At 46.2% G+C, this 18,280-nt stretch overlaps 1 protein-coding gene and 2 pseudogenes across 1 annotated transcript; all 3 read right to left on the bottom strand.

Annotated features, from left to right (window-relative positions):
- Positions 1 to 1,690: 1,690 nt before the first annotated feature.
- On the bottom strand, positions 1,691 to 2,962 carry LOC125548950 (2'-deoxymugineic-acid 2'-dioxygenase-like). Its single transcript, XM_048712461.1, has 2 exons — positions 2,716 to 2,962; positions 1,691 to 2,632 (listed from the first exon to the last, which is right to left on the bottom strand). The coding sequence occupies exons 1-2, from the start codon at positions 2,923 to 2,925 to the stop codon at positions 1,808 to 1,810; spliced, it is 1,035 nt and encodes a 344-aa protein (XP_048568418.1). The 5' UTR covers positions 2,926 to 2,962; the 3' UTR covers positions 1,691 to 1,807.
- A 9,170-nt stretch (positions 2,963 to 12,132) lies between these two features.
- LOC125548948 lies at positions 12,133 to 13,763 on the bottom strand (annotated as a pseudogene).
- A 1,529-nt stretch (positions 13,764 to 15,292) lies between these two features.
- Positions 15,293 to 16,742, bottom strand: LOC125548949 (annotated as a pseudogene).
- Positions 16,743 to 18,280: the final 1,538 nt, after the last annotated feature.

The following is an 18,280-nucleotide window of genomic DNA, read 5'->3' as shown; positions in this document are numbered from 1 at the left end:
AATTGCAAGACTACTTTTGGATATGCAATCCCCCCCCTCTCTCTGACAAAAAACACAAGGCCAGTTGCAATCGGAAGGGGGATATGCAGTTGCATTCGAAGGCGACGGTTGAAGTTGCAAGCCTGGTATCGCACATGCAACTCCCCCTGCCTCTCCCACCGCACTTAGAAAATAAAATGTTAGTTGCAGTAGGGTGTGTGGGCGTGCAATTGCAGTAGGGGACGACACTTGCAGTTGGATGCCTAGGGACAGACATGCAATTGCCCTTCTCTCGACAAAAGACTAATAAATTACATTCAATGACGACACTTACAATTGCGCCTAATAGTGAGCATACAAGAAAAGGATTTTAAATGCACTAAGAAGACAAAATATAAATAAATAAATAAGAAACATGGATTTTTTATAAAGTAAATAAATGAATAAAATAAAATAAAAATGAAACAAGAAAAATGGTGACAATACAAATGCAAAATAAAATCAATGTCACGAGAACGCCGATATTTTTTTGTTAAAAATCACTTATGAAAAGATAAATAAGAGGCAAGAAAATAAAATAAAAAACACATAAATAAATCCAGAAAAGGCCAGGCTATCACACATCCCTGCCCACGCATAAAATAAAGAAGAACGAAGGAGCAGGCCAGACACACCCTAAAACAGCCCATCACCAAAAAAATTGGAAGCAAACTTATTGGATATGAGAGAAAAAAATAAAACAAACAAAAAAATTACCAATTCTTGGTCTCTTTGAAGACATGGAGTTGCATTCTGGGGCAACACTTACAATAGAGGTCCATTGCTACCAAATCGACTAAGACTTGGCTAATTCTTTGTCGACTAAGAATAACAAATTCACATAAAATAGATTTTTTGGATTAGATATTTCCATCTATACTTCTTTTAGACTGGCATACTTAACACAAAGCCAAAGCTAAAAAACCTAGAAAAGAAGAAATGGATGCTTGTTCTATACAAAAATGCGTGCGTGTACACACATCTGAAAAAAGGAAATTCTGGTTCTAAAAAATGGATGCTGCACTAGAAAAACTACATAAAAAACTATACATTTAGGGGTATTTTCTATCAACAACAACCACCCATACGCACACGGTTTCTAGGAAAAAGAAAAAGGAGAAAAACTCACAAAAGATGCTACTGCAGTACGAATTCTTTTCCTTTTCACTCTTAGACTTTGTAAACTTTGCAGGCAAAAAAAAAAGACACACCGTTCAAGGCCCGCCACTCTCCTGCCTAGCCCACTCAAAGCTGACAAGAAAAACAAGACACGAAAGCAGCCCACTAGTCCGTCCATCTACACAGGCCAATTTACAATTAAAAGCAGTTTGCACGTATCTAAAAGTAGTAGTAGATCTAATGGTCTATGAGTCGACTGAGACTTCGCAAAGGCTCAGTCGACTGATTTTCAGCAGTACCGTTTTCATTTACTGTTCGCGCCCCCACATGTGAAATTATTTGGTTCTCCACTGTACCCATTAATAAGTGTTACGTGATCATGGAACATATTTAGAGCAAGGTTGGAAGCACAACCAACAATTGTCTACTCCCTTATTGCATGAGTGGGTCCATACCGAAGGCAATCAGAACTGATGCCATCCAGCAGCCGCCGACTGGGCAAAAATGGGTGCACGAACTATTGGCATCCATCACAGCCACATACAGATCAATATTTCACAGCGACTTTTAACCAAACTGCAGAGGTAAAGGGCTCCCAACCCTGTGCTCTTCGGTCTTGCCCACGCACGCACGCGCGACGGGTCCTCGTTTCGCGCTGCGCCTGAGCTAGCTAGCGGTGGATCCTGAAGTAGTGGAGCACGTCCTCCCTGCTGGCGGCGGCGGCGCTGTAGGCCTTGATGAACTCGCTGAACTCGAACTCCTTGAACTTCGCCGGTCCCGTCGCCTCGTTCACCATCTCCGGGGCCGGCCCGATGCGGCACTCCATCTTGGGCATGATGAGGGTCACCACCGACAGCCTCACCGCGGCGGTGTTCGTCACGGCGCGGTGCTCCACGCTGGCCAGGAGCCCGTTGGTGATGATCTCCATCTGGTGGCCCAGGTTGACGACGAAGGAGCCTGGGATCGGGCGGACGAGGAGCCACCCCCCGCCGTGCCTTGCCTGCAGCCCGGCGACGTCGCCCTGCGAGAGCACGGTGAGGAGGTGGCGGTCACAGTGCGGGAGGAGGCCCAGCGTGAGGCTTGGGTCCGGGCACGGCGGGTAGTAGTTGACGTTCATCTGGGTGCTGCCGCCGCTGAGGTCGCCGGCGAAGAATCCACCGTCGAGGCCGAGCCCCTCTGCGATGAGCCGGAGCAGCGTCTGTGCAAGCTCGTGCACCGCCGCGGAGTACTCGGCGAGGGAGCTCCTGAAGCTTGCCGGCTTTTCCGGCCACTCTCGGACGTGCTCGTCGGTGACCGGGTGGCAGTTGATCTTGAGGTAGTCGAGCCAATAGCGGTCCCCGTTCCGGTCATAGGGGGTGCTGGAGGACACGCGGAAGTGCTTGCTCAGGTCATCGGAGCGGTACGGCAGCTTCTCCTCCGCCGGCATCCCGAAGAACCCCGCCGCCGCCTCCCGGAACCCCTGCACCACGTCCTCCGCCACGCCGTGGTTCACCACCTATATATGGAAAGATCGACCGGTCAGCTACCTCGGCTGAAGCAATGTACCTTCCGTGCCTAAGCGTGAATCAACCGACGTGCCTGGAAGATGCCGAACTCCTTGCAGGCCTTGATGATCTCGGCGACGATCAGGTGGCGCGGGCGGTCGTCGGCGGCGCGGTGGAGGTCGATGACCGGTATGGCGACATCGGAGCTGGGCTCGTCGTTGAGGAGCGAAGGGCGCTTCTCCGGGGGCAACACGTACTTGTCCGGCACGGAGGTGCGCACGGGGCAATCGGACAGCAGCTCCATCTCCGTTTCCGATCGATCAATGGATCTTCTCTTCTGGCTTGCTGGCTGGCTGGTTAGAAGAGTGTGATATATAGAAGGGCGTGCTTCAGTACACCCCCTTAAAAATATTGAAAATGGACCGCGTGACACACGTGGTTAGCAAGATCACAATCCACAGAAATATTGAAAAGGAATACTTCATCTAATAGAAAACATATGTAGTCTTTTTAGTCTTAGGAAATTCGATCCTAATTTTTTAGACAATGCTAACGCGCACATGTATGGTGTAACCCAAACCCGTTCACACGTTCTATAACACACAGACTATGCCACGTCACCGCATGTATGTAAGAATCTTTCTGGATTTTCAGTTTTTAAAATGTTTTATCTCTTAAATAAAAAATTTGATTGAAGATCCGTTTTCACCATTAAATCCCTCGCGACGAGATTTTCGAAACTAGATCTCATATCAATACATTTCGACGAATTTTTTTGGGGGTTAAAAGCTGCCATCATAAAAAAACTAAAATTGTCATGCTCTACAAACTAAAATTGCCACATGGCAACTTTAGTTTAAACACTATGGCAACTACAGTGTAAACATCGTGGCAACTTTTGGGCAAAAAAAAAAAAATCATCGAAGCATATCAACATGAGGTGTAGTTTTGGAGATCTCGTCGAGACGAATTTAATGATGAAAACGGATTTTTAATTTGATTTTTTAAATTAGGAGATAAAATATTTTTAAGCCGAAAACCAGAAAGATTCCTGTTGATGTCATCTGTTCATACGTGACAAAATGAGTGGTGATGGAGGCGTATGTGTGATGTGCAAGTTACCACACATGTGGGCGTTAGTTTTTTCAATTTTTTAACATATATTGGTCGATCCTAATTTGATTGCATTATTGATTTGTTTGTCAATTTTGCATCATGTATGTGCTAGCCAGTGGCCACCATGCATGTTGTGCCAAGAAGCAACCAGCAAACAATTGCAGTGAAAGAATAGCGAAGCTGGTACACGCGAAGATCAAGTTTTTTTTAGAGATGTGCCCGCAAAAAACAAAGAAATTAGTCACATATTTTAGATCAAGAAAATCTGTGTCGGACTGGTCCGTGTCGTTGTCATCATCAGACTGTCCTTCCATAGACGGAAGCCTTGCCTGGCTACTGCCTGATGCTCGCCGAGGAGCCGCTCCGCTTCCTTCTGCGTTGTGCGGAGAGCCGCCTCGGCCAACACCGTCCTTGGCCGGGGAGCCCTGCTCTTGCCCCTGCCAGTGGCGCCATGGCGACAGAGGTGTAAGGGAGCGGCCACTCCTCCCCAATCTTGGCGAGTTCCCCGTCGAGGCGAAGCAGTCGCCTCGTGGATGTCTCCGCATGGTCGGGGGCCGCGGTGTTGGGCTTCGTAAATGTCGCCTGACGCGCCACATTGTGCCACTCTCTCCGCACTGTCTTCGTAGAGGCCTTCTCCTCCGTTGAGACGATGCCCCACGATGAGGTGTCGTCATCGCTGCAACCACCGAGGTAGTGGAGGACTTGCTCATGCACCTTCGCGGTTGGTAGGGGCAACTCCTTCACGGCCTTGGCAACACTGACGGAGCTACAGCCAAGCAAAACTGTGTTATGGCCCGTCCAAATTTGATGAAAATACACTAGGATATTTAAGCAAATGGGACATCAGATTAAAATAGTCAGACTTCCCTTCAATTTGGCCAGCCCAGGTTTTTATGTGTAGCTCCGCCACTGCTTGGCAAGCTAGTACACGTTAAGATCAAGGTTCTTTAGGAAGCTAGTAGTATATGTTAAGATTAAGTATTGCCTCCGGGTATAAAGTTGTACTAATTCAGGCGAATAGATAGGACGGGAACGTTTGGTTCCTGGGTGTATATACACCTTGTATAAAAAAATAAATTAGCAATTCAACAAAAAATCAAAAACTCCGGAAATATTTTTGAAATGAACTTGACCTTCTATTGTACTTGTGAGAAAATTTTTACAAAAATAAAATCACCCTTTGACTTCTTTTCAAAAAAGGCAAATTTTTGGTCAAAATAGTGTGACTGGTGACCTATAATCACTGTTTAAGAATTTGTAACGCCCGGATAATCATGCTACAGTGATCTCACATTAATGGTGACACGTCACCTCTGTCACTGTAATTAATCTCGAGTTAATTCAAAACCGTTTCAAATTCAAATTTAAAATATAGGCAAACAACAAAAGTTTTCCAAAAATTGAAACAAAAATGTTCGGGCAGTGCCAAAATTGGCATAGATAATTATAGTAAAGAAAACACAAATTTATAAAATACTTAAATGCCCTAAGTTGAATTAAAATAGAAAAGAAAAATAAATAAAGGAAAAGAAATAAAACAGAAAAACAAAAGACAAAAAAATAATAATAGAAGAGAACCCCCGGGCTTTGGCCCAGCTGACCACAGGCCCAATTGGGCCACCACCAGGCCCAACCGGCCACTCCCCCACTCCCTCTTATCCACTTCCCCCTGGAAACCCTAGCCCACGCACCACTCCCCTCCCCCACGTCGCCACTCCCCGCCCCTCCCCCGATCCAATCTGGATCGGGGCCCGTCGCGCCCTGCGTTCGACATCGGCGACATAGCCCCCCCCGCCGCCGTCGTTGCCCGTGGCCCACGCCGGGGCCGCCTCTCACCGTAGCCGCTGGACCTCGTCGTCCCCGTCCTCAGCCCCGACGACCGCGCACGGCGCCGCCCTCGCCGGATTCGTCAAGCCCTTCCTCGCCGGACTGCCTCCGTGACGAACTCCCTCACGCCTCGACGCCCCCACTCCCCTTCAACGCCGGTGAGGACCCCGGTCCTCCTCTCTGCCCTCTACACGCGCCGTCAGTGAGCCCTGCTGGCTCGCGCCCACGGCGGCCTCGCCTCCGTCCCATGCCCACGATGCGCCCCTCGCCCCGCAGCTTCGTGCTACAGGAGGTGCCGCTCGCACTCCCCGCCGTGGCCATCACCCGCACCGGCGCCCTGGCCGCGCGCCCGCATCGACCGAGCCCCGCCTGACCCCCGTGGCCAAGCCATCGGCTGGCCTTCCCTGCACTGCCGCACACCCCGCGCCTCCCCGTTCGCTCCCTGCTCATCCCGCTCCGGCAACGCCCACGTCTGCCTGGCCCCGCCGCCGCCCTTGCCTGCTCGACACCGCCGCTCGCCGGTACGGGCCGGTCCTCCCCCGACCTCGTCGGCCCCGCCCCGGGCTGTCGTGCCTGTCGTCGCCTCGTGCGCCCTTGGGCGTGCGCCCGCTCGGGCTGGCGCCCGACGCCCATCTCCACCCCAGCACCCGTTAGCCCGAACCGCTGTGGCCCCTTTGGCCCAATGACACAGGGGCCCACGCCCCAGAACTTTATTAAAAAAGAGAATTAAAATAATTAATTAATTAATCAATAAGTGAATTAATTAAGTTAAGTAATCATGTTTAATTAATCTAATTAACTAGTTAGTTTAATTAAATAGTAATTAGTTTAACTAAGACCTAATTAACCTAAACAGAGTATGACAGGTGGGTCCCACTGGACCCACATGTCAGTTTGACCCAGTCGACTCTGTGACTGCCGACGTCAGCAGGACATCATGCTGATGTCATTAATTCATTTTTAAATTAATTTAAATAATTAATTGAATACCAGAAATTAATAAAATCTAGAAAATCATATCTTTTAATCCGTAATTCGGATGAAAATACTTTATACATGAAAGTTGCTCAGAACGACGAGACGAACCCGGATACGCAGCCCGTTCGTCCGCCACGCATCCCTAACCTATCAAACTCGCAACTTTCCCCCTCCGGCTCCTCTGCCCGAAAACGCGAAACACCGGGGATACTTTCCCGGATGTCATCCCCCTTCACCGGTATCACCTACTACCGCGTTAGGGCACCTCTAACATCGTTACTTGTCATGTCATGCATCACTATGCATATGCTTGCTTATATATTTATTGTTTCTCCCCCCTCTTCTCTCGATAGACACCGAGACCGACGCCGCTGCTACCCAGTACGACTACGGAGTTGACGATCCCTCTCTCTTGCCAGAGCAACCAGGCAAGCCCCCCCCTTGATCACCAGATATCGCCTACTCTCCTCTATACTGCTTGCATTAGAGTAGTGTAGCATGTTACTGCTTTCGTTATTCCTATCCTGATGCATAGCCTGTCCTTGCTACTACTGTTGATACCTTTACCTGCAATCCTACTTGCTTAGTATAGGATGCTAGTATTTCCATATGTGGCCCTACATTCTTGTCCGTCTGCTGTGCTATACTATCGGGCCGTGATCACTCGGGAGGTGATCGCGGGTTTATACTATGTACTTTATACTTGATACATGTGGTGATTAAAGACGGGTCGGCTCGTAGGAGCACCCGCGAGTGGATCTTTGAGGCGGAGCGACAGGGCAGGTTCAGACCACCTAGGAGAGAGGTGGGCCTGGCCCTGGTCAGCGTTCGCGGATACTTAACACGCTTAACGAGATCTGGGTATTTGATCTGAGTCTGGCCATTTGGTCTATACGCACTAACCATCTACGCGGGAGTAGTTATGGGTATCCCGGCGTCGTGGTATCAGCCGAAGCCTTCGTGACGTCAGCAACGGAGCGGCGCGCGCTGGATTGGACTGGAACGCCTACTAGGCTAGGTCTGCTTCCGGCCGCCCACGCAACGTGCATGTGTGCTAAGGGCGATGGGCCCAGACCCCTGGGCGCTTAGGTTTAGACCGGCGTGCTGACCTCTCTGTTGGTCTAGGTGGGGCTGCGACGTGTTGATCTTCCGAGGCCGGGCATGACCCAGGAAAGTGTGTCCGGCCAAATGGGATCGAGCGTGTTGGGTTATTTGGTGCACCCCTGCAGGGAAGTTAATCTATTCGAATAGCCGTGATCTTCGGTAACAGGACGACTTGGAGTTGTACCTTGACCTTATGACAACTAGAACCGGATACTTAATAAAACACACCCTTCCAAGTGCCAGATACAACCGGTGATCGCTCTCTCACAGGGCGACGGGGGGAGGATCATCGGTTAGGGTTATGCTATGCGATGCTACTTGGAGGTCTTCAGTCTACTCTCTTCTACATGCTGCAAGACGGAGGCTGCCAGAAGCGTAGTCTTCGAAAGGATTAGTTATCCCCCTCTTATTCTGGCATTCTGCAGTTCAGTCCACATATGATACCCTTACTCCATTTGATACCCATGCATATGTAGTGTAGCTCTTTGCTTGCGAGTACTTTGGATGAGTACTCACGGTTGCTTTCTCCCCCTTTTCCCCCTTTCCCTTTCATTCTGGTTGTCGCAACCATATGCTGGAGTCCAGGAGCCAGACGCCACCGTCGACGACGACTCCTACTACACTGGAGGTGCCTACTACTACGTGATGCCCGCTGACGACGACCAGGAGTAGTTAGGAGGATCCCAGGCAAGACGCCTGCGCCTCTTTCGATCTGTATCCCAGTTTGTGCTAGCCTTCTTAAGGCAAACTTGTTTAACTTATGTCTGTACTCAGATATTGTTGCTTCCGCTGGCTCGTCTATGATCGAGCTCTTGTATTCGAGCCCTCGAGGCCCCTGGCTTGTAATATGATGCTTGTATGACTTATTTTATTTGTAGAGTTGTGTTGTGATATCTTCCCGTGAGTCCTTGATCTTGATCGTACACATTTGCGTGCATGATTAGTGTACGGTCAAATCGGGGGCGTCACAGAATTCGTCTGATTAATCAGTTAACATGCCAGTTAATCGCTACTCTTAGGGTGACCGAATCGAATAGCACCTATTCATCATGTTAACTTGTCAGACCGATTAATTGGCCAGTTAGACCGATTAATCGGTTGTTAGGCTGATTAATCACTGGTGACCCATTAATTTTTGGGCAAACAAATCCCAAAAAAATTACCCTATAACCCCTCCCATCTCCCTCTCGCTCCTCAATAGCTAGGGTTCGACCAAATAGTAGCATATTTTGGTATATTACATAGTTAAGAGCATGAGAGTATGGTATAATACATAAAACTAGATATATGTTGGCAATTCCTATTTAATCTACCGATTAATGGTCGACCGATTAATCCAGTTAATAGGCAAATTCGCCGATTAATCACTACTCCCAAGCCGGCCGAGCAGCTACCAGTTACCGATTTATTGAACAATGCCTATAATAGCAAAAAAAATGTCTTTTTTTGCCCTGAGGACAATGTTGGTTTTTTTCGTGAAAATTTATATACTAGTGCAAAACAATGTCAAGTGTAATCCAAAAATACTTTTGAACTATTTTGACCTTTTCTAATTACTAAAAAAATTCCCTATATAAGATGCATATACAACCAAAAACCAAAGTGTATTTCCCCGAAGAGAGAGTTTTTTTTTTGGGGGGGGGCACGTGATCATGTCGTTAATTGCATTCATAAACTAATTTGTCTAATTCACATCTAGATATTTTTTTAAGGATGTCACATCTAACCCCCCACAAATATATAATGCAACAATAAGAAACAAAAAAACTAGGGCAAAAAAATAGACCACAAATAGAGTAAAAATTAGTTTAGATGTGACATAACCATGTCACATCTAGATGTGTCCTAAACATACCCTTTATAAAAATCAAGTTGTTACTTAAATGACTAGAGGAGGCCCACCAAAAAGTTACACTATACTTTTCAACGAAGAGGTGTTTTTCTTTCTTTTTTGACATAGCCAGATTTATTAAAAAGATCACCGGAAGTAAAAAACAGCTTAAAAATAATAAAAAGCATCGAGGTCCCTAGACCAGCGAACAACTATTACCGCCGTCAGAACAAGCCGCCGACGCGTGTTGTCAGCTGCTGCTTTCATACCAGAGCCGGCCTGATCTTGCAAATGTTAACCGGGAAGTCTTTGTGCACGTGCCCCTAAAAACAAGCCTGGAGTCGTACTCGTTGTGGTTGAACCATAATCAATTTGAAGTGCCTGACACTAGATCTAATCGTCACGCACGCACCGCGAAAAACCCTAACCTCCTCGCCTCAACGAGAAACCCCTAATGCAGTGAGTCTGGATTTGCCTGATTATTGCGCCGGTCACATGCAGCACAACCCCCCTATGTACGTGAATCTTACTATGATAAAACGCATAGTATGTGTGTCATTCGTTAGTACCACCATTTACTGTCCGCGCCCCCACATGTGAAATTATTTGGTCCACGACTGTAGCCATTAACGAGTGTTACCTGATCGTGGAACATATTTTAGAGCAAGGCTGGTAGCACGACCAACAATTGTCTACTCCCTTATTGTATGACTGGGTCCATACCAAAGGCGATCAGAACTGAGGCCATAAAGCTGCCGACTGCCGTCAAGGGCTGCAGCAAACGACGCCGGCGCGTCACCCAAGTCGCCGGGCAGAGGTACGAGCTCCTGAAGCACCAAAGCGGGCAAATGGGTGCAGGAACTATTGGCATCCATCACAGGCACCGATCCAACAAACTGATTGGACTTCTTATTTACGACTATATAAGATCATCTCCAACAGACGCGCAATGAGCGACACGTTAAAACAGTTTTTTATGCGCGGCAAAGCACTGGCTCCAGCAGCGGCTGCAAAATATTGCACCCGCGACCCGGTCCAACAGACGTGCAAAAAAAAACATCACGTGCAAGTAACCAAACACAAACTAGTTTAACCAAATAGATAATTTAATGATACAAATAGCAAAGTTCAACCAAACAATACAAACTAGTCCGATACAAATAGCAAAGTTCAACCAAACATCACAAACTACAAACTACGAGGACTACTCCGAGTTGTCGTCGTCCTCCTCCTCGCTTGTGTCATCCGACGTATCAAGAAACGCGTCTTCCCACCGATCATCATCCTCGGAGAAGAATGATGCATGTCCTAGATCACACTGCAATATCACGAGTCCTTCCAACGACTCATGTCCGCCCGTTCCACGCGCCGCCTTGCCCTCCTCTCCGCCAGAAGGCGTTCTCGTTGACGACGTCCTCTGGGTGGCGCTGGCGCCACTCCGCCATGGCTCGCTCGTCCGCCTCGGCGATGAGGAGGCGGCGCTGCTGCCGACGGTGTTCCTGACGGCCGGCATACTAGCCGCGGCGGAGGGACGAGGTCCTGCGCCTGCTCGCACGTACAGATGTCCTGAAAGTTTATCTGTGCGCGAGGCCTCGAGAGGCGCACGCCGCCGTGTCGTACGCGCGGGAAGCCTCGTGGGGGTGTCGAAGGTGCCGAGGCTGAGGCGCACGTTGCCGAACCGAATCTCGGCGTAGAAGGTGCAGGAGGGGCGTGCGCGTATGCCGTGGTAGCCCAAAGCTCCCGGCGGTGCGGCGGCATGGTGGCGCATCGGCGGCGAGGCGAGAATGCGGCAGAGGAAGCGGGGAGAGAGCGGGAGAGGGCGCCCTGGCGAGGTAGAGACCGATGGGAGGGCGCTGCATTTTATAGACGCGCCGGATGCCACGCGCCAAATCTAGCGATCGTGCTTAACATGTACTCTATGAATTTCTAGATCTCACCATGTGGTAAAAACTTCACTAAATAAATGCAATAAGTTGGGATTTCACGTAATTGTCATGTATAATACTTATGTCGAGAAGCATTAGTATTGTCGTAGAATACTTTGATCTTCAGTTATTTCGGCCTCACTGCATATGTTACTAAAATAGATACATAACACAAACCTCGCACTTAATTTGCATACACCATAAATTTACAATGTTCTGTAGGCTTAGCTAGCTGAGAAAGTTCATGGACAAGAGTGTTCGGCTAATCAATACCAGCTACCCGTAAAATAATAATAATCAATACTAGCTAATTACATGTGCATTTCAACGGGGGCATACATATTCTAATGATTCGATATCAATCGTGTCCGACATAAATCTTACGCCCATCATATTTCAGATTTTGGTAGGATCTTATTTTATTCGAGTATGGGTAGGAGAAAGCAAATGTAAGTTTTGCTTTTATGTAAGGTTTTGATAAGATTTAATTTGATTCGGGTATGAGTAGGGGAAGTCAAGTAAAGTTTGATTTAGTTTAGGTTTTGGTAAGATTGATTGAGTTAATGCATGCCGTAGGGGTGGGGGATGGGGAGCGGATGGAGGCGAAGGTAAGCATACAACGATCAACTCCCCTTTAATAGTAGAGATTAATGATAGTTCATTTTGCGCATCCATGAATACCTTCACACCACACCACGAGATGTAGTTTGCATTATGAAGTAGCCATACATTGTTGCCTTAAATAAAGTTACAGTTCAATCTCATCTAATATGATGTAACTTAATGTGGACGTATCCTGGATGTACCTGACGATCATGCCTTTGCGAGTGATATGGCCAACATAGCATAAGGACCTAACAAGTTGCTCTCCAGGCTCCAGTGACGCTCTGCAGCGCTCAGGAATTCACACATGACATCTCCAAAATGTTGGACTAATATCGGCTCACATAAAGCTCTCAAGAGATTGACGAACTTGCTTGGGGTGCTAAGAGCATTGTTCATATCGGTTGTAGGGTCATGCACCTGCATCTCCCTGATTGAAAAGGAGCCCTCTTCTTGGATGATCTCTCTCACCTCTTTACTAGAAGGTTCATACACTGGCACATAAAAAGAATCAAACTTTTCTTTGTCGTTCACACCCTATTAATAATACCATAAAAACACGAGGTGAAATGTTTGCGCTCGATTGCAAAAGATGAAATGATGTATTATAATATATGAAAAAAATATACCTCTAAGACCATGACACTTAGAATCTGATATATAGTTCTTGAAAGGTAAGAGAATTTGGTGGCAGTTACATCAGAACGCCTCCCTACCAGGGAAACAACCATTCGGCCTTTTGAGACCAATTCTTTGGCTCTCAGCTCCAGGAAATTTGTGAAATCTTTCCTAAACTGTTTTGCATAAGCCTCAAGCACTATACGGTGTCTTTGACACTTAGCATCCTTGTCCATGTCATATGCCGGGATGAGATTCCTGAATAGATCTTCAGGAGCCTGCATAGATAATTTTTTGCTTACAGAGTCGACTAGTAATGTAATGGATTGATCGATCAAGTAGTATCAGACTCAAACCTTTGAGAGCCAATGCAAACTGTTTGAAGAGCAGACAAGATGCAAAGAGTCACTAGTATAGAGGCGCTCGTAAAATGACCCCGGTGTGATACCAGTCACGACGACATGCTCGTTGCTTTGACGGAGCATGACTAGGCTCTTGACCACCGTGTTGAAGTTATTGTTAGGGAGATCGTTGAGGAGCAAACAACTTCTGGTGGTGGTCGTTGGACCTGAAAACAGTGATCTTGGACCGCCTTGACGGCAATTGATACAAGTGTGAGCGCGTTTGGGCCAGTGGAGCAGCCCATGTCCGCCATCACCATCTTACCGGGCACCAAGGTGCTAGTGCTACTGCATAATTCAGCGATGACCGCTTCAATTAGGGGTTGCATCCTCTTCTGCTCAGCTGTCTGCAATTTACTTGCACTTGTTAAGAAAATCTTTTTTACTCAAAAACGGAGGACATCCTCGACAATGCATCGATTGATGCAAGCACCCATAATTAAGAAAATCTAGTCTAATATTTTAGCTAAACAACGTGCATATTAACTTTCTGGTTTGTTCTTTCAAATACCAATAGTATAACCCAAATTATGAACAATGAAAAAAAATTCTAAATTTATGTAAGTTGTTGATGAGATAGTTGCGAGAAGTCGGTCGTCAACGCCAGTCCTAGAACCATAACTTGTGAGACAATCAAGATATGAGAAGAAGGTACCTGAATACTAGAGTTGCGAGCATAGCTTGTTTCCCCTTGTCCCTGATTCATATGCACCATCTGCTTCATCTGCTTGGATGCCATTGTTTGTTCGAGCAGAACTAAACCTCACCCCCAGATTTTATAGCTGAAACAACCAATTAGCAGGACAATGCTAAAAACGTGCTAGTAGTGGGAAAGACCTACAAGTGCTATCCACACAAGCCATTTAGCACGTTTAGTCCACTATATATATATGGCCTTTCGTACGTTGTACTGTTGCATGCAGTGTTTCTTCGTGGCAAGTGACAAACACGTGCAACCAATTACCAATGCATGTGAAGCAGAGGAATCCTTCCATCATCTTCCCGGTTCTTGGTGCATCGAAAAACCTAGAAACGGTGAGAAAGAAAAAAAACCGAGAAAGAAACTAAACGGAAAAAAGAAATTTCCAGGATTATCGCGCAGTTTCTGTTGTTGCTGTTGAAATGATTCGACTTATGGTGCAGTTTTCCTCTGCAGGAGAAAATTGTGCAGTTGAACATGAATCTGAACTTGCAAGCGAACATTTCACCCTTGATTTTTCGCACATTTTCACTGCCATTACGTTGTGGATGGTAAGTTTTGTTGCAGCCTGTAGTGAACTCCTTTCTAGAACGAAAGCACAATGGATACGACTTTTCCTCCTCCTCCTCATTGCCATACGAGCACGCACGTACGCGCGTGCTTCTCCAACTAAACGTGTCAGCCGACCAGAAACAAACGTACATGATGTGCTCATAGCAGCAAGGAGAAGAGAATATGTGAAGCGTGGTGCTGTTTGGCCGGCGATCCGAGCCCTGTCTGCATCGTGCTCCAGAGAGCCCCAAACTGGTCGGTCACGAGACGCCAGCATAAGCGTCTCCGTGGGCAGGCGGCCGCTGCTGTTGGTAGTCAATGGGAATATTATTGCTTCACACATGTGCATACGACATACACGCTAGTCTACATCACAACTGCCTGTGAAACAACATTTTGCTACTAACTAATCGTTGTGGATGATAGCCTGGTAGCCTACAAAAGGATGTGCTTTAATGACCCACCGTAAATTAATATAACAGTGTTCAGAGGAGGACGATTTGTGGTCTATGGGGACATATACACCCTATAAAAGATTTTTTTTAGTAATTCAACAAAAAGTCAAAAAATTCTGAAAATATTTTTGAAATAAACTTGACCTTCTGCTGTACCTGTGAGAAAAAAATCCACAAAAAGAAAATATCCCTTTGACTTCTTTTCAAAAAAGATAAATTTTTGGCTAAAATAGTGTGAATAGTGACCTATAATAGCAAATAAATTTTGTCTTTTTTGCTGTGAGGTCAACTTTTGTTTTTTTTCGTGAAAATTTATATACTAGTGCAAAAGTAAGTCAAGTGTTTTGTCAAAATAGTTCTTACCTATTTTGACTTTTTATAAAAATATTTTTAAAAAGTCCCCGTATAGGGTGCATATACAACCAGGAACCATTGGGTATTTCAACGCTCTTTATTAGTAGTTTACAGAGGGAGTACATTGTTTCTTTGAAACGAGAAGGTAATGTTTCAGTCTCATCAAATATGGCGTCCCTCGATGAGCGACATAGCCAAGGTACCTGATCAGCACGCCTTCTTCGTGAGCGACGCCACAAGCTGAGCCCGCGGGTATCTGCCAACCTCGTCCTGCAAGCTTCCCTCCACACTCCAGCGCCGCTCCACGGTCCTCACAAATTCATCCATCACATCTCCAAAATGATGCACGACTATCGGCTCAAACGCGGCTCTCATCTGGTTCGTGTACCAGCTTGTGGTGATGAGAGCGTTGTCCCGACCCCGTGAAAAGTCGTGCACCCGCATCTCGGTGATCGAAAAGGAGCCCTCTGCTTGGATGATCTTCCGGAGCTCTTCATCCGAAGGTCCATACACCGGCACGTAGAACGAATCATACTTCACTTTGTCAATCACGCCCTGTCAATCATGGCACGAGACCGAGAGTGCAAATAGGCGCGTTCAGTAGGAACCGATATAATGGCTGTAGGAAAAACAGTAAAGAAATGTACCTCCGAGGCCATGACACTTAGAATTTGAGCAAAGATTTCCCACACGTGAGAGAATTTCGAAGCACGGCCATCAGAACGCCTCCCTGCAAGGGAAACAACCATCCGGCCTCCTGAGACTAGTTCTTTGGCTCTCAGCTCCAAGAAAAGAGTGAAGTCTTTCCTGAATTGTTGTGCATAAGCCTCAAGGACCATAGGGAGCCTTTCACTCCTAGCATGCTCATCAACGTCGTAAGCCGGAATCCAGTTCCTCATTAGATCTTCAGGAACCTGCAAGGGATTAGATTTTACTTACAGAATCAAAAGTTAATTGAAATGGATCGATCCATCGAGCAGTATCAAACTCGCACCTTTGAGAGCCAATTCAGGCTGTTGGACGAGCATAAAAGATGCATGGAGCCACTAGTGAAGAGCCTCTCATAAAACGACCCCGGCGTGATCCCAACAGTCACAACAGCAGGCTTGTTGCTTTGATGGAGCATGACCAGGCTCTTCACCACAGTGTTGAAGTCATTGTCAGGCAGGTCATTGAGGAGCACGCACACTTCAGGTGGTGGCTGCTGTAACTGAAGGCAGTGGCTATGGATGGCCTCGACGGCAATCGATACCAGTGCTAGCGCGTTTGGTCCAGAGGAGCAGCCCAAGTCCGTGATCAGCATTTTTTCAGGGAATGAGGTGTTATTCTTGCTGCATAACTCAACGATGGCTGCTTCTATCAGGGGCTCAGCCTGTTCTGCAGAGCATTCTGCAATAGAGTTTTAACTCTTCAGAAAATCTTGTTTAATCCTTTAGCTAAATGGTATGCTTTCTTAACTTCACTAAAAAATCTTTTTAATCTCAGCAATGAAAGGATGTATTGAGAAGGCAAGAGTCAAAGAACAGGTTAGCATAGATCGATGAATTAATCGAGATAAGAGAAGGTACCTGAATACCGGAGTTGCGAGCATAGCTTGTTTCCCCTTGTCTTGATTCATATGCACCGTCTGCTTGGAAGCCATGACTTTGCTTGGAACAAAGCTAGGCTAGAGTCCTTAATCTGCAAGAACCAGATTGAGAAGGCAATGGGTTTAATCTGTTGATTGCTGATGCCCCCCTTGTCCACATATAGGCCTCTTGAGCCATACCTCTGAATCTATCCACGTGTTGGCTTTCCGCGTCACATGTGAGAGGGGGTGTTGAAGTGTATATGTGGATTGCCTAGCCCTTTCCATAAGTTCGGACTTTTGGTTGTGTTGGCTAGTGCATGAAGCTTAACACAATCAACACTTAAACCGCTTGAGTTGAAAGGTAGGATTTTTAAAAGCTTAAAGGGATGGTGGAAAGACATGAATGGGGTCAAATTCTGATCAGCATATAATACAAACAGCCTGTCACTAGCAGAGGCGACATTTTTTAATTAGCAGGCTTGCTATTTGTATCCGGTTAAATTGTCAAAATGGAATCCAATGAAATAGACATTCTAGAGCAGCACCAATGCAACAATTTGTTGTGTAGTAAGTAGTAATATGTAGAGTTCTTTATTTACACCCACTGTTCACCTAGTTTTTGTTTGGTGCTTATGCAGAAATACCTTCTGGAATTGCGATTGTTCACAAGCAACTACAGAACTAATACATATATACATCAAGCAGTCAAATAATTGGTGACCAGGCATATGAATGAATCAATGCACTGGAGAAATAATCCAAACTGTTTCATGCCTAGTTAGTCAAGAGGAAAGAGAATATACCTGAAAACCAGAGTTGTGAGCATATTGTTTTGACGTGTCCTTGAATATTCAAGGACCTTGATTCATATCCACCACCTATTTGGAGGCAGAGGCTTTGCCTGGAGCAGGTCTAAACTCCATACATCTGGTTAAACTGTTAGCATGCGATCCAATGAAAAAAAAACATTTCGGATAATTTAGAGCAGTACAAATGCAACCTTTCTTTTGAAGATAAATTCATTGGTGTACTAGTAAGGAGTCCGATTGTGTTTTTCAAATTACCATATGAACAGAAGGGAATTTCCTATACCGCAGGAGAACTACAATATCAAAGTCAACCACATTATCTGATGAGGGGGAAATACAAACACTTGGCAACGATAATAGAAATAGTACTTCAGCAGGTATTTATATTTTTTGTCTCCCGCAAATATGATTGAATTTGATGTTCAATTTTAGAAACATGTCATGCCATGTTGACAGATACAAAGCTAAGAAGTCACACAATACCTTGGTAGGCGATACAACGAGCATCCCTCTCGGGTTTTTGGCACACAGCTTGCAAGCTGGGCTGCTGGCTCTGGTGCTTCTCATCGGCCCTTACGAATTCACCCATGACCATGTTCCGTAAAACAAAGGGTTTCCTAAAAACTGTGCATACGCTATACATCACAATGTTTAATTCTTCAAAGCGTACCATGGGTGTAGTTTACATAATCAAGTGGGCACACAATTGGCCTCAAAGAAAGCATCAGTTTCACTGTCATCAAATGTCATGTACCTAAAGGTACATGATAATCATGCCTTTGTGAGGGATACGACCAGCATAGCATAAGGGCATTT

Source organism: Triticum urartu, chromosome 3, assembly GCF_003073215.2.
Source record: "Triticum urartu cultivar G1812 chromosome 3, Tu2.1, whole genome shotgun sequence".
In the NCBI taxonomy this organism is placed as follows: domain Eukaryota; kingdom Viridiplantae; phylum Streptophyta; class Magnoliopsida; order Poales; family Poaceae; genus Triticum; species Triticum urartu.
Note: the sequence above shows the minus strand (reverse complement) of the source record. Positions and strands in the feature narration are given on the sequence as shown.

What these genes read in the sequence shown, in the direction of transcription:
- LOC125548950 (XM_048712461.1), bottom strand. Translation starts at nt 2,925, where the DNA reads ATGGAGCTGCTGTCCGATTGCCCCGTGCGCACCTCCGTGCCGGACAAG. An exon ending in AGGAGTTCGGCATCTTCCAG is followed by an intron (nt 2,633 to 2,715) that starts GCACGTCGGTTG and finishes TTCCATATATAG; the next exon opens with GTGGTGAACCACGGCGTGGC.